This window comes from Octopus bimaculoides, chromosome 19 (assembly GCF_046866305.1).
Source record: "Octopus bimaculoides isolate indiv1 chromosome 19, ASM4686630v1, whole genome shotgun sequence".
In the NCBI taxonomy this organism is placed as follows: Eukaryota; Metazoa; Mollusca; class Cephalopoda; order Octopoda; family Octopodidae; genus Octopus; species Octopus bimaculoides.
This window is the reverse complement of record NC_142946.1, coordinates 42,223,950-42,241,449: the sequence shown is the minus strand read 5'-3', so window position 1 is coordinate 42,241,449 and position 17,500 is coordinate 42,223,950. Positions and strand designations below refer to the sequence as shown.

The 17,500-nt window shown below is 34.5% G+C and overlaps 1 protein-coding gene across 2 annotated transcripts in view; it reads left to right on the top strand.

The window, feature by feature from the left end:
- The window catches only part of LOC149131845 (filamin-B-like), an 86,976-nt gene that overhangs the window by 66,425 nt on the left and 3,051 nt on the right, over nt 1-17,500 (top strand). For both annotated transcript variants that reach the window (XM_089337520.1, XM_089337519.1), the window contains exons 13-20: nt 8,197-8,280; nt 9,440-9,580; nt 10,537-10,704; nt 11,948-12,094; nt 13,288-13,371; nt 14,718-14,858; nt 15,377-15,544; nt 17,146-17,295. In XM_089337520.1, coding sequence (XP_089193646.1) covers nt 8,197-8,280; nt 9,440-9,580; nt 10,537-10,704; nt 11,948-12,094; nt 13,288-13,371; nt 14,718-14,858; nt 15,377-15,544; nt 17,146-17,295 — 1,083 coding nt within the window. The remainder of the gene's footprint in view (nt 1-8,196; nt 8,281-9,439; nt 9,581-10,536; nt 10,705-11,947; nt 12,095-13,287; nt 13,372-14,717; nt 14,859-15,376; nt 15,545-17,145; nt 17,296-17,500) is intronic.

Here is a 17,500-nt window from a genome sequence, read left to right as displayed (position 1 = left end):
GGAGGGGGCAGGTGGAGGAGGAAATTGGGAGGGTTGGTTTGAAAAAGGAGGGCGCCCAAAACCGGGCAAGATGGTGTTAGGGCATTTACTATGGCATTGAGGTAGATCTGGCCACCCCCATTAACAGGGACACAACCTGGATTCAAAACACTGGATGATGATATATATTTCATCCATGCAGCTGCAGTATTGCTGGAGCAGAAATAATGTATATGTATGTATATATATATATATATATATATATATAATAGAAGTAATGGGTTAGATACACTTATTTGTTGGAGGCTTACAGCTGTTCAGATTTGCATTGCATTTGGATAGGTACATGCAAAGGCAGGAATAAGTCTGATGAGTCTTTGCTTTTTATCCTTCTGGGATTGATTAAAAGGAGGGTGCCCAAAACCGGGCAAGATGGTGTTAGGGCATTTACTATGGCATTGAGGTAGATCTGGCCACCCCGATTAACAGGGACACAACCTGGATTCAAAACACTGGATGATGATATATATTTCATCCATGTAATAGTCTTACCCCATCTCCCAAAATTGCTGGCCTTGTGTCAAAATTTGTTACCAATATATACACACATGCACATATACAAATAAGGCAGTACCCCAGCATGGCCACAGTTCAATGACTGAAGCAAGTAAAAGGTAAATGATAACCTCCAGAAACTGTTTAAATAAGTCGTCGTCATCGTTGTTGCCACCGCCACCACCGTTGTCATTGTTGTTGTCATCATTGTTGTTTTATATTTATAGCATGAATGTCAGACCTTTTTTTTTTTTCTTTGGTTACATGTCTTCCAGAATATGGCAATGGTGTTGGTTTAGTCATTTTTATTCATTTATAAAATTTTAGAATCTTTTGCTATTTCTACTACTACTACTACTGCTGCTGCTGCTGCTGCTGCTACCACTACTATTGCTACTATTAGTATTATTACTACTATTGTTAATACCGTAAATGGGACTTAGAGGTAGTGTTACTAATGTTAGATTACGAAAATTGTTTATTAATACCTTATAAGGTGTTGGCGGTCATGGTAACAAAACCCAAAAAAAAAAAATTTGATGAAATAAAAAAAAGCAATCAAAACAAGGTAGGTGGACATATTTAAATATTGTGGGTTGGTTATTTCTTTTTTTTCTCTTCTTTTGCTCCTTTCTTCATTTTTTTTTTGTTTTATGGAAATCACTCTTTTCCGTTATTCTCTTTTTTGCCCTCCCATCCATTCTGAGACAATATCATAATCCAGAAAGGAAACGGTGATTAACAGTAATCTTACATAAATCATTATTACGTCATTAATTAGATTATTGGATTTCAATGGATAAATATCCAAAGAACAAAAAGATAATTGGATACTGGAATTCTAGGCACACTATCTGAATAACAAAGATGGAATGGCTATGGCATGGTTAGAATGTCTTTGACTATAGTTCTTTTCAACCAGGGTTAATTCATGCTTAGATAACTAATATTTAAATTTAATATCAGTTCGAAGATATTTAAGTGGTATTTGAACTTGTTAAAGGTTTTTCACTGTTGTTTATCTTGAGGAAAAAATTCTTACTTGAGACAAAAAGTGTAAAGCCCCATAGTCAGCTCAGAGCGCCCCCTATTGGACTGGTGGATACATATTTGTCAAACTGTTTGTTCTCATCAGCACCAGATACCAAAAAAAAGAGATAACTCTGAACTGACTGAAAAGTAAAATTTTTCTTATAAAATTATTGACTGAAGGTACATATAACTGGTACTCGATCAGTTACGATGACAAGGGTTCCAGTTGATCCAATCAACCGAACAGCCTGCTCATGAAATTAATGTGCAAGTGGCTGAGTACTCCACAGACACACGTACCCATAATGTAGTTCTCAGGAATTTTCAGCATGACATAGAATGCGACAAGGTTGGACCTTTGAATTACAGGTACAACTCATCTTTGACAACTGAATGGACTGTCTTGCTCAAGGACACAATGTGCAGCCTGGAATCGAACTCATGGTCTTATGGTTGTGAGCCAAACGATAACCATTGGGCCATGCACCTTCGCCAGGGCCCATATTGGTTGCTAAGCCAGAATATCAATTTCTGAGTAGACGTGTAAAGCATCAACATACAAACTTGTCTTGATTGCATAAGAATGAAAATCAAATTCAATTTTGGCAGGATTTGAACTCAGATACCTAAAATGGAAAAAGTAAATAATGATTTTTCTACTCAACCACCTTATTTAATAAAAAATATTTAGTTATCAGATGAATGCCTTTTATTTTGTACTCAATCATCGTATGTCTAAAAAGAGGTAAAATTTATTTAAATTTCAAAATCAATAAACAAAGCTATAGAAAAACAAATAGAGCTACAAAAAAAAACATAAAATACTACAGTAAAAACATTTTATATTTTAATTTAAATAATATTGGAAAAAAATTAAAATAAATGGTGGTAGGCAGCAAATGGATTTATCTGATAATCCCATAATTGGAAAGAAAAGAAAAAAGACAAATTATTTCTGTGAAACGATTCACCATTCTTGAAGATTTGTGGAAGACATACTATTAATCACTGTTGGGGTTTGAAAAATGCTTTAGGGGGCAAGGATTTTGCACACCAAGTCGCATTACTGCAACTGCACGTCTAGTATTAGTGAAGAGGAGGAGAAGGAGAGTCTGGTCTTGAGAACCAGGAATATATTTCTGTGTTTACAGCATTCATTCGTTATCAAGTATCCATACCATACATGTTGAGACACTTTCACACTCAAAGATGCAACACATACACATGCACACACATTTGCACACAGGAATATTGTATCAAAAGATTACAGAGATGTCGGCACCAACCAACAAGGGATAAAACTTTTGTGATACTAAGACTATGAGAAGTGTCCAGTTATATATATATATATATATATATATATACACACACACACACACATACATGTGTGTGTGTATACATATATATGCATATACACAAAAATACATATATACTTATACTGTTTGTACCTGAAGTTATATAACAAAAGTTCCTCTATCAAACCAGTATAACTCTATCACATTTTTTTTATCATGCCACACCCAACAAACACATCATACTTTCTTGCTATTCTTCATTCCCCATTTAGTACAGAACCATTTCTCCTATCTACCTATACCACACCTTTAACTCTCATGCTCATTACTCCACCTACCAAAGGAACACAAAAAATTATATAAAATTATATAAAACCAAGGTAAATCATTCTGATGCACATATACACACATATGTATATATATATGTGTATATATACATATATATATGCATATATATTACATATAAAAATAAGAGGAATGACCAGCAAAAGTGGACTCCTATATGCTAGAAATATATGCCGAATCATCTAACCACGAAAAAAATATGTTCTCAGTAAAAATTTAGCGACACAACAGATTTATTTAGTATTTTTTCATTTGTCTTGCCCTTTTACAGTCTGTTGTGTCGCTAAATTTTTACTGAGAATATATTTTTTTCATGGTTAGATGATTCGGCATCTATTTCTAGCATATAGGAGTCCACTTTTGCTGGTCTTTCCTCTTATTTTTATATGTAATATAATTTTATTCTTCAGATTTTTTAATATGCTAGACCACTGGTTTTAATTGATTAATATCAATTTCTAACCTCATTAATGAATTTTATATGCATATATATATATGTATGTGTTTTTATGCATATATATATATGTATGTGTTTTTATGTATATATATGCATATATATGTGTTTGTAAGTATATATATATATGTGTGTGTTTCTATGTATGTATGTGTATGTATATATATATGTATATGTGTATTATGTATATGTATGTATATATGCGTATATATATGTATATATATATGTGTGTGTGTTTGTATGTGTGTATGTATATATATATGTATATGTGTAAGTATGTATATGCATACATATATGTATGTGTATATATGTATATGTATATATGTGTATATATACATGCATATGTATGTGTATATGTATGTATATATATATGTGTGTGTGTGTGTGTGTGTGTATGTATATATATATATATATATATATATATATATATACATATATATATATATATACTACATATTATACTAATTTCTTCCTGTATTTGGAATTTCGTCTATTAGTACCGATGTACCAAATCTGAAACTCACAATCATATCTTTGTTAAACTCTGCAAGCTACCCAACACTATCTATCTATCTATATATATATATATATATATATATATATATATATATATATATATATATATATATATACTACATATATTTTGTATGTATATAAGAAATATAGTTTTGTAACAGTTGAAAGGAACAGCAGAATTCCTGGTAGATGAGTGTGCAAGAAAATTCAACATGGTGAATGAGACTGAGTTGTACTGAAAATGTTACTGGTGAGTGCTGTAGCACTGTTTGTATGTTTGGTGTACTTAATGTCAATCAATGAAGATTAATGTGACACAGCATGATTGAAGTGGTCAGTGTGATTTAGTGTATGGTCAGTTTTTATATATGTGGTTATTGTATTCTGCTTGACCAAAATAAGAAGGTCCACTGGATATAATAATTTTTGGTGTGACCAATACTGTCAAGTGTCCTTGGAATGGCTGGGCAGAGTCAGTATCGCTGAGTGTGATCAACATGACCATCATGTGATTGTTGTGATGGATGTTGTATGGTCAGTGATAAATAGCTCATGCTCAGGATTGTGTGGTCAGTGTTAGAATGTGCTGGTCAATGTGACTGAATATAACTCAAGTGTTGGATCTTCTGTGAGATATTAGTGGAAAGGTCAGTTTGAATGAGCGAATGGTCAAAAGTGATATGTATTGGGATTAGTTTATTCAATATGGTTTATTAAAGATCAAATCAAGAGCTTATCTTTGCTTTTCATTCTGGATAAAATGAAATACCAGTTATGTACTGGGGTCAATATAATTGACCATACTCTCATCAAAATATGTGATTTTTTTTTCTTTCTCTGTTGAGGTCCATATAGGTGGGTTACAATTTGGAGTAATAAAATCAAGATTTTGCTGGTTAGTTTCTTGGTGATCTGTTGCCAAGTTCCATTGGCAAGGAAATGGCCAAGATGAGCAATGGCTACAGTCACTGTAGCAAATAGTTACAGAAAAGCAAGAGTTTCCTCTTAAATTGCTTTCAGACTCAATCAGTGAATCATTTGATTTCACCAGGAATGTGGTTATAAAAGGGCTAATGTCTGTGGACTGTAACATGAATACGAAACCCTTGGACTCGAGATGGAAAACATTTCTTTGTGACAATTTTTTATTGTATTTTGTGAGGATCATTTTGCCAATAAAAACAAGTATTCTTGTTCTTTTTCACTTCTTTTTAATATTATTATTCAATTAGTAAACTAATTTGATTCAACCAAACAATCCATTGATTTGTCAGAATCTTTTCCCCATCATTCATGACCTCATCAAAGATGTACCATTGTTGCTCCAGGTTTGTCACACTGTATTCAGTATGGTTTGAATAAAGCATGACAAACCAGCTGATCAAATGATTAGTCAAGCTACTGTTTAGTTAACTAGTTGACTAATAATAATTGAAAGAAGTGAAAGAGAACCAGGGCATGTGTTTTTATTAGCAAGATGACTGTCCCAAGATATGTTTTTCTTTTTTTTCAGCATATGATTTCACATCAAAATTTTTTTTAAAACAAACACACAAAAGAAAACAAAAAATTATTTTTACTTTTCAAATTCTTATGATACATATTTAGCAATTGAATTCTATTTATTAACATACTTTATTCTTCCTTTTATTATTTTCGCATGTCTCTTTTAACATTTTATTAAAATATATCAAAATTCTATCGAGGTCATAAAATTGCATGCAAACTATTTTGATATTATCAAAATACATCCAAACCACTTTAATTCTTGAAGTAACAAACAAACACAGCAATTCTTATTATTTGATCCCCTGGGGTCCTGCAACTATGGTGTTTCACTGACATTTTTACATGTTTTTATGATTTAAACACTGAAGAGTTCATTCAAGGTAAGCTACTTATATTTTCTAATTTTTTTTACACCTCATTAAACTATTTCCTCTTATTAAATCTCTTTTCAACTTAATTTTTTTCTTTTCTTTATACGTTTGTTTTTTTACTCTTCTTTATTCTTAGCATCAGCTTATTCTTTTCTAACTGAAAGCATTAAAAAGCAGTTAAACTTTTAATTTCTTTTTGAAATATAAATTTACTTTTTCTTTATATATACATTTTTTTTTTATTTAACTTATTCTCAGTTTCTTGGAAATTAGATTGGAATCTAAAATTATTTCTTTTTCTTAGAATTAACTACAGCAAAATTTCAAATATGGTTGATAGTTTTATTAACTTAATGGGTCATAAGAACACTCCTGTAAACTATATCTTCCTAACAGGTATTTAGGCTGTTCGACCTTGGTGGAAACATATAACATGTATGAGGGGCTCAAGAGATAAACACAAAGTTTTACTAAAAACTCCAAAAGAATTATTGGTTTTGGTGGAATATATATTTCTGTGGTGTGTGTGTATATAAAACCATTTTATGTCCACTTTCCATGCTGGTACGGGCTGAATGTTTTAGCGGGAACTAGGAAGCTAGAGGACTGTACCAAACAGCAAAGTCTGCATTGACATGGTTTCTGTGGTTGGATCCCATTGGCATAACTAGAGTAAGTGCTGCCCAGGGTGGCCCTTCTGCTTGCCACTTCTGGACCTCATAAGAAACACCTACTGCCTACAGAAGACCCAAAAGTGCTGCCTGGGATGGACTGATCCCCACCACCAACTTCTTTACAATGTGTAGTGTATGTTTTTTTACATGGCACCAGCATGGTTGAGGTCACCAAGTACTTTACAAGAAATGAGGAACTTGTAGCACTGAGGGAAATGGCTTTGTTCTGGGTGATGATAAGTTAATGTATGATGGACAGACAGAAAAAGGGGTCTCCCAGAGGGAAGGGGTGATACATGGTTACCCCAGTTGGAAAAGGGAGAAAATGTTGGTGAAGATGTGTCAAGGTATAGCCCCAAGCTAGGAAGAAGTGATAAGAGAAGTGGGACGGGGGTTAGACAGGGTGAATGATGAGATAGGCAGAATCATGAGAATGTAGAAGGGTGGCAGATGGAAGGAGGGATCACTATAAAAATATTAACATAGGCACAGGGGTGGCTGTGTGGTAAGAAGCTTGCTTACCAACCACATGGCTCTGGGTTCAGTCCCACTGTGTGGCACCTTGAGCAAGTATCTTCTACTATAGCCTCAAGCTGACCAAAGCCTTGTTAGTGGATTTGGTAAACAGAAACTGAAAGAAGCCCGTCGTATATATATATATATATATATATATATATATATATATATATAATGTTTGTGTGTGTGTATATGTTTGTATGTGTTTGTCCTGCTGGTGTGTTTACGTCCCCATAACTTAGCAGTTCAGCAAAAGAGACCAAATAAGTTCTAGGGTCAATTTGCTTGACTAAAGGCGGTGCTCTAGCATGGCCACTGTCAAATAACTGAAACAAGTAAAAGAATAAAGAATAACACTAGATTGACAAATACTCACATGACACTACAAATGGTTGTGTTGGAATATCAACAATGGTATTAAATAAGATTTATCTATAATTCTTCAAATCAGCTCCTTCTTGTCTTTTGTCTTTCCTGTGTTTCTTTCTGAATAAACAAACCATTTTATAGTCTCTTGAAATTGATGCTGATATCTGAAAGTTGAATTAACAAAAAATCTTGAAGGGCAAAAAATAAATGGTAAAACTCATCAAGAATGGAATAAGAAAAGAAAACAAGCATAGTTTACAGAGCTAGCAGCAATAGACTGCAGTAGTAAAAAAGATGTTATTTAGAGGGGAGGGGTAGAAATAGGCATATTTTAGTCAAAAACGTTATTTATTTATTTTGTATGTGTATTTCGTGTGCAAGATTCTTGATGTGGATACGTGTGTTGAAAGAAATACAATTAAACCTTGGGAGAGGCATTATGCCGGTAATAAACACACGCACTGGTTCAGTCCTTTATTAATAAAAGACTGAACCAGTGCATGTGTTTATTACCGGCATAATGCCTTTACCAAGGTTATGTATTTATTTTTTCAATTATGATTTTTTTTATTCTTTGACAGCGCCATCAAAATTAAAGGTACCTATGACTTTGAAGCAACCAGAAAGTGGCCGCCATGCTGCTCAGTTTATTCCAAAACAAACAGGTAAAGGCTATGCAACTTTACTTCAATATTTTTCTTCCAAGAAGAAGAAAATAAAATACTGCTTAATATGAAATGGAAAGACATTTCTTATATTCTATATTTGGTACTTCCCTACTATCAATACCAAATCTTTTATTTACTAAACAATTAGTTAATAAATTAATACACGAATGAGACAAGTGTAATAGTTACTTGGTGGAATTTGGAATAGCTATCACTATACATTTCGCTTTTGGATTTGGTTTGCAAGATTTTTTATGTGATTTCGTGTGTTGAAGCATATTCTGTTGTGTCTGGGGAGAGTCATTTTCTTATCGTGCCTTAAAATTTAACACACTCACCGTTAAAATTTCCACTTATTATTTTTATTTCTATTTTTTTTTTTTTTTTTTTTATCACTATACAGTTCTATTTTTAAGAGATGAGGAATTATATACATTATTTACATTTGACAGATATTTGTCCTCATCTTGTTTGTTGTTGACACAACGTTTCAGCTGATATACTCTCCAGCTTTCATCAGGTGTCTTGGGGAAATTTTGAACCTAGGTTCTCATTCCTAAGGTATTTTTCAATGTTGCAGGGGTTAGACAGTTTGACTGGAACTGATATACTGGAGAACTGCAGTCTCCAGGATGCAGTCTGATTTGGGTTTGGTTTTTACAATTGGATGCTGTTTCTAATGCCAAACACTCTGAGAGTGCAGTAGGTGCCTTTTACGTGTCATCTGCACAGGTGCTCTTTTGTGTCACCAACCTGGGGGCTTCTATGATTTCACTTGGCTTGATAAGACTTCTCAAGCACAGTAAGTCACCAAAGATCACAATCATTTGTCATTACTTCCATCAGATCCAACATTCGAAGATCATGCTTCACCACCTCATCCCATGTATTCTTGGATCTACCTCTTCCATAGATTCCCTCCACAGTTCAAGATCAGCACCTCTTTATGCAGCTGTCCTCATCCACACACACTTTGTACAGTTGCCTTCATCCATTGCTCATAATTCATTACATTTAAAAAAATAATATTTCCATTATAATTTCATACTTTTACGATGTCTTTAATTTTAAAACTTATTCTTTATTTCCAGTTTGTTTTTTAAAATCATTTTTGGTAAATATTTACTTTTTTAATTTTTTACCTGATTTATTTCAGGTGACTATATCGTAAATGTGACCAACCAGGCTGGCCATGTAAAAGGTAGCCCATTTATTTGTAAAGCTTATGATGCCAGCAAGGTTAAAGTAAGAAACATGCCACCATTTTGTAAACCAGACAAGTTAGTCGAATTCAAAAGTAAGTCCAATTTCAAAATACCTTTGGAATTTTGTTCTTTATCTAAATATAGATGTTTGAGTATTTAGAAGAAATATATTAACTGACTGAATATTTAGAAAGTATTTAATTTACAATATTCATAATACAATATTCAGATAGAAACCTATTTTTATATAATCATTCCTTCCATGCTAGCATGGGTTTGCCAGACAGAAGACTGCTCCAGACTCCTATGTCTGTTTTGGAATGGTTTTTACAGCTGGATACCCTTCATATTACTCACCACTCCACAGAGTAGACTCAGTGTATTTTACGTGGCACCAGCACGGGTGAGGTCAGTTTTGGTAAAGTTTTTACTGTTGGATGTCCTTCCAGATGCCAACCACGTTACAGATGTGGACTGGATGCTTTTAATGAATTCATAAAGCAAAATATGTTAAATTCACCACCTCATAATTATGAGCCAAATACTCTAACCACTGGGCAACATGTCTGCACCTTCTGCATGCACACGCACACACGCACACACACACGCACACACACACATACTCTTTTACTTGTTTCAGTCTTTTGACTGTGGCCATGCTGGAGCACCACCTTTAGTCGAACAAATCAACCCCAGGACTTATTCTTTAGAAGCCTAGTACTTATTCTATCAGTCTCTTTTGCCGAACCGCTAAGTTACGGGGACATAAACACACCAGCATCGGTTGTCAAGCGATGTTCGGGGGACAAACACAGACACACAAACACACACACACACATATATATATACATATATACGACGGGCTTCTTTCAGTTTCCATCTACCAAATCCACTCACAAGACTTTGGTCAGCCTGAGGCGATAGTAGAAGACACTTGCCCAAGATGCCACGCAGTGGGACTGAACCCGGGACCATGTGGTTGGTAAGCAAGCTACTTACCACACAGCCACTCCTACGCCTATATTCATATATGTTTCTTTTTTTGCAGTTGATGCTTCCGAAGCTGGTCAAGGAAATCTAGAGATTGAACTCAATGGCAAACGTGATGATTGTAATATACGAAATCTTGGAAATCAAATTTTTGCAGCTTCTTTCAAACCAGCCAATCAGCCAATTCAAAAAGTCAAGATGTTCTTCAATAAGGAACATGTTGAAGGTAAGATTCGGTAAACTTAAACCAATAAATTCACATTGACCCTCAAGAGTTCAGTTAATAGAACATTGACTCAATCAGTCAAAGAATTCATAATTCATGCTTTTCTGCTGGCGCTATATATTCTATGGCAGCGAGCTGGCAGAATTGTTAGAGCTGGACGAAATGCTTAGCGGTATTTCGTCTGCCATTACATTCTGAGTTCAAATTCAGCCAAGTTCAACTTTGCCTTTCATCTTTTCAGGGTCGATTAAATAAGTACCAGTTATGCACTGGGATTGATGTAATCAACTTAATCCCTTTGGATGTTCTTGTTTGTCCCCTCTATGTTTAACCCCCTGGGGGCAATAAAGAAATAAATATATCGTAGTTGTTATTACTGTATTATTATTGTGAAGGCACATGGCTTAATGGTTAGGGCATTCGGTTCATGATCGCAAGGTCATGAGTTCAATTCCCGGCGATACATTGTGTCCTTCAGCAAGACACTTTATTTCATGATGCTCCAGTCTGCTAAGCTGGCAAAAATGAGTTGTACCTGTAATTCAAAAGGGCCAGCCTTGTCACATTCTCTGTCACGTTGAATTTCCCACCGGACTATGTTAAGGGTACGCATGTCTATGGAGTGCTCAGCCGCTTGCACGTTAATTTCACAAGCAAGCTGTTCCATTGATCGGATCAACTGGGACCCCCATCGTCATGTCTGACGGAGTGCCAGTTATATATTGTAGCTGTTGTTATATACATTAAGGGCAGCAAGCTGGCAGAATTTTTGTGGGTTCAAATTCTGCTGGGGTTAGCTTTACATTTTATCCTTTTGGGTTTGATAAAATAAGAACCAGTTGTATACTGGGTTAACGTAATCAACTAGCCCCCCCCCACCTCCGCCTTCCCCCAATTTCAGACCTTCTGTCTATTAATTAGAAAATTATTATTTTTAAATCTCACAACGACCACTGTACTTATTTTTCGTAAATCTGGTACACATTTTATTGGACCTCTTTTTACCAAACTGTTAAGTCACAGAGATGTAAACAAACCAACACCAGTTGTCATGGGGTAAGGGGGACAAACACACACATATATATGATATATATATATAATATGTGTAATCTAAGAAATAATGCATTTGGTCTTTGTTTTTTTCCTCTGAATAAAACCATTTTATAGCAACAGGCATAACTTTTTACTTGACTTTTATTCAAAATCCTTATTTTCACTAACTACAATGATTCTTTCCAAACAGGAAGTCCTTGGAAAATTGAGACAATAAAGCCTGACAGCTTTACTGTCCAAGAAGCAAGCAATAAGTTAATTCATGTAAATGAACCAGCAACGTGTACTTTTCTGGGACCCAAATCACATCTCCCTGATGTAGACATTAAAGTTCACAGTAAGTAATGACTACTAATTAAGGAAGATTACTTTTACTCTAATAAACCTTTTAATTAATAATTATTACTATTAGATTGGATAGGGTGTAAGAATGTGTGTCTAGGTGTGTATGTATGTATGAATAGGTGTGTAGTGTATAGGTAGGGGGGCTCCTGAGCTAGTTTTCCACTATATTTCTTAAAAATTGGGACCACTCATGTATAAAAACTGTGGTTGGGGGTAAGCAAGGGCATGCTCCCTGTAGAAAATCCAGCTCCAAAAAAGCCACATGATAGCAAAGGAGAATGAGCATCAGCCAGCCCAAAGGTTGGGGTGGGCTGCACCTGCCTGCCTCAGGTGCTATGGCATTGAGGCAGATCTGGCCACTCATGGATGATGATGATGATAATATTTATGCTTGCATGTGTAGAATATCCATCATGTGTAGGTGTGTATGTGAAAACATTATTCCCAAACCAGATGTCTCATAAGTTACTCAGGTTTTCAAAGTAAAAACTTGCTTAAATGCTGAGTGCAAACATATGTGCCAATGTACATAATGCAATGAATATTAAGCATATTAGCACTTGTTCAACTATTCTGTTTAATGCAGATGGTGTCCCTAAGTAATTTCTTCAAACAGGTGCAGGTGTGGCTGTGTGATAAGAAATTTACTTCCCAACCACATGGTTTCGGGTTCAGTCCCACTTTAGACAGATTTCTACTTTAGCTCCAGACCAACCAAAGCCTTGTGAGCAGATTCAGAAACCTGTGGAGTGTGTGTGTGTGTGTGTGTTTCCTTCCTTGCCTTGACATCCTTGATGGTTGTAAGCAAGTGTCACTGACATGCGCACAGTGGTTGCAGGAAACTTCCTCCTAAACCTATTTGCTGTAGGAAAATTCACCATGAGAAATTTCATTCAACCCTTTTAACATTCAGGTTATACTGTTAAATGTAATGCTTATTTATTCCCATTGGTTTGAAGTAACATTGCCTCGCTTGGAGACAGGTGAGGATTAATAACAGGAAAGGCATCCAACTATAAAAAATTTGCCTCAACAACTTCTGACTGACCCATATAAGCATGAAAAAGTAGACATCAAAACAATGTTAGTGATGATTTCTGTTCGAATATCCCACTTAAGTATGGAGTACCCTCTATAATCAATTCTTTCCATTTATACAATTGAAATTTTACGATATAATTTCAGATTCAAAAATGACTTTGGTGCCATACAAAATAATCACTAAAATAGATAAAAGTGAAACAATTCAGTTCACTCCAGTTTCTGCTGGTAAGTATCTTATATATATATACACCCATCTATTTGTTCTATACGCAGATATGGCTGTGTGGTAAAGGAGTTTGTTTCTCAATCATGGCATTTCAGTTTCAGTCCCACTGAATGGCACCTCAAGCAAATGTTTTCTGCTACAACTCTGAACCAGTCTTGTAAGTGGATTCGGTAAACAAAAACTAAAAGAAGCCTGTTATATATATATATATATATATATATATATATATATATATATGAATGTGTGTGTGTGTGTGTGTGTGTGTGTGTGTGTGAGTGTGTGTGAGTGTGTGTGTCCTTGACTTGACATTTCTCTAAAAGTTGTAAGCGAATGTCCCTGTCATACTTAATTCAAAATTTTTAAACTGACATATTTATTATTATTATATTATATATTTATACTTATACATATTTACATATATTTTTACGTATAGTTTTAATACAACAATTATTCTACACATGTATATATCTTTTCGATGAATTTTCTAATATTGATTTCCTGATATTAATAATAATATATTATAAAATGTATGTATGTATATTATTTACATTATTTACATTTGACAGATATTTGTCCTCATCTTGTTTGTTGTTAACACAACGTTTCGGCTGGTATACCCTCCAGCCTTCGTCAGGTGTCTTGGGGAAATTTTGAACCTGGGTTCTCATTCCTAACGATGTTACTATTATTATATTATTATTATTATTATTACTATTATTAATCAAGTCACTGCCGTGAATCGAACTCGGAATCTTGGGGTTAGTAGCCTGCGCTCTTAACCACTACGCCATATGCTCTTAAATATAGAACTGTAGTATGTATGTATGTATCAAAATAGTTTGATTCAAATTTGTTGTTACTCTAAGTTTCAAGCGTGATACTAATCTTTAGTCATTTTGAATTTGAATGAGAGAAGCTGATTGTTATTATCGTAAGGTGGACTGTGATTGATTGAGGAAGCTCATCTGGTGTTGCAGTTTGATGTTGGTATATCAGTACCAACAGTTACTTGGAAAATATCGCATGGTGAACAGGAAAATAACCATCAGTCAACATATTGCTTTCAGCCCACAAATTTATGTGCACACATTCATCACTGTATACATCTAACAATAGTTTACACTCTACACACACGCACACACACACACACACACACCCACACCCACACACACACACACACACACACACACACACACACACACACACACACACATAAACAAACAAGTAGACATTCCCTTGCATTCATATGTAATGAAAGATAAATAAATGGAAAGAGTCTTCCAATGTAACTATAGAAACTTGATAGATGTTTTTATTTTTCTAAAAACTTACTCATATTTTTCAGGTACATATAAAGCTGAATTCAATTTCCAAGGAATAAAACTAAAAAATTCCCCACAGATTTTCAAAGTGTACAATCCATCAGCTATCATACTATCAGAGATACCAAAATTATCTGCAGTGGGTAACAAAGAAGAATTTACAAGTAAGTATTACAATAGACCTTATGAATGCCATCAACCAATATTTACTTGCAAGGAATTTAAAAGTGGAATAATCCCTTTAATACCTCTTTTAACCCTTTTGTTACCATATTTCTGTTGATACGCTCTGTGTTTCTTCCAATTAATTTTAAATATAACAAAGAATTTAGGAAAATAACTTTATCATTAAGCTAGTATTAGGAACATATATTGTGACCAAGGTTTGGTGGAAGATTTTTATTCAGCACTTTTGAAAACGTGACATTTGTACTGCAGAGCCAGAGGTGGTTTCAGCTATATTGGTATTGAAAGGGTTAAAAACACCTCTACATTTGGGAAGATGCATTTTAGAAGCAGTTGGAAGGGTGTGGATTGAAGGAAATTTAGGCTATTATTTCTAGCATATAGAGTGACCACATTTGAGGTCTCCTTCTCTCATGTATTCTGCTGATTATTTTTCTTCTTAACCCTTTTGTTATCATATTTCTGAGAGACATTGTTTTTGTTTTTATTTTCACAGTTGATGTTTCCAAGAGTGGAGATGGTAAACTAAAAATAAAGCTCAACAAGGGAGAACTTGAGAATAAAGTCACCACCATTTCTAACAGTTTGTATGGTGTCAGTTTTGTGCCAAAAAAACCAGGGCCAGTGGAAATTGACCTCACCTTCAATGATAGACCAATTAAAGGTAAATTAACATCTATGTTTTATGTTCAGAATATGTTCCGACAAGGCTGTGTTGTTAATGAACTGACTTTACAATTATGGGGTTTGGGACTCAGTCCCTCTGTGCTGCACCTTAGGCAAGTCTCTTCTATAACCTTATAAGCTAATGCAAGGGAAACAACAATGAGGTGTTTCCTATGATTTGTATATTTTATTTATCCCCAAATCCCGTACAGTCTTGTGTAGTTTTGTGTATTCTCATCCAAAATGGAGATGAGTACCAAAATTCCATGTGGCAAGCTTGATAATTGCTTGAAAATTGTCTCTTAGCATGAAATTTATTGTAGCCTTGTTAACCTACAAATATATAAAAAAAAGTAAAGATGTGTGTGTGTGTGAGAGAGAGAGAGAGAGAGAGAGAGAGAGAGAGAGAGAGTGTGTGTGTGTGTGTGTTTCCATCAGAATTGTGAAATCCCATGTTTGAACTCACTGTGCAGAGCTTTCAGCATATGCCTTCCACCACAAACTCAGATCAACTTGAGCCTTATGAAGGAAATTGATTAATCAGAAACTATGTGGAAACCTAGAATTCAATTCTAAGGCCTGACTATGCCACACAATGTGTCGAGTTGTATCGGCATGAAGCTCATACTTAGGGGACAAATGTATGTGGAATACTCAACCACTTTTGTTATAATTCTGTAAGTAAATAGGTCAGTTGATCAAATAACAGAGGTAAGATCTGTGGTTATGGGAAGTTTTGATGTCTTATTTTTGTTTTGCTTTTTTGTTCCCATGCCACTCACCCCTACATCTCTATAACTTGGACATTTTTATCTCAGCAAGGGAAAAAATGCTTTATTTATGAAACAAGTCAATCTCCAAAGGAAAACAATAAGTTCAAGGAAAAAAGTCAAATTTTTTATAATTTTACAGAAAATCCATATAAAACATCCTACTCTTCCTCCACCTCCTCCTCATCATCATTTAACATCTATCTTTCATGGGTTGGATGATTTGAGAAGACCAGTGAGTCAGATGACAGCAGTACGTTCCTATGTCTGCTTTGGCATAATTTCTGTGGATGGATTCCCTTTCTAATATCAACCACTTTACAGTGAGTACTTAGTGCTTTTGTTTTTGTAGCACCAGTACTAATGAGGTAACCATGTAGCTTGTGAAATTAACCCATTAGCGCCCATGGTCCTTTTTTTAGGACCGGAAGGATAATCCATCCTATTTCTGCAACACCTGTATTTTTCTGAGATATCTTTAGTTAGTCTTCAAGACTGGAGTGTCATTCAAATATTGTAATAAATTTCTTCTTTATATATTTAATATCAAAGTTGTATAAAAAAAGATTTTTGGTAATAAATTAGATAAAGATTTGGGCACTAATGGGTTAAGATCCCTTTCAAGTGAGTGAGACTACAGTAAAGAAGGTAGCAGCATGGTTTCTACTGCTGGATGCCCTTCCTAACAGCAACCACTTTACAGAATTTATTGGGTGCTTTTATCATAGCCCTAAAACTAAAATTAAAAAAGTCAAGTTAGAATGGCTGTTATTTTTAGCACTAGAGTACGCTACATTTTTCCTTTTTTCTTTTCTTACTATTTCTCCAGATTCCCCTTACTTTTGCAATGTTATGGATGCCAGTGAGATTGAAGTACATGATCTAGATCATGTTGTGAAGTGTGACACACTATCAACATTCAAAGTGCAAACCACAAATAATGTTAACACCAACAAACATATTGAGGTTACAGCCACTTGTGAGTTCGGTTCATTCTTTGTTGTAATATCTTCTTTCTGCAGTTTTTTTTTTTCCTTTCATTTTCTGGGTTGTTTTCTTTTTTGTTTTCCTCGAAAAAACATTTACATTTTGGGAGATTTTATGTTTTAAATATCTTTGTTCTTGCATGATAAAAGAAATGGTATGATTATTTTTTTTCAAATTATTTTTGTTATTATATATAT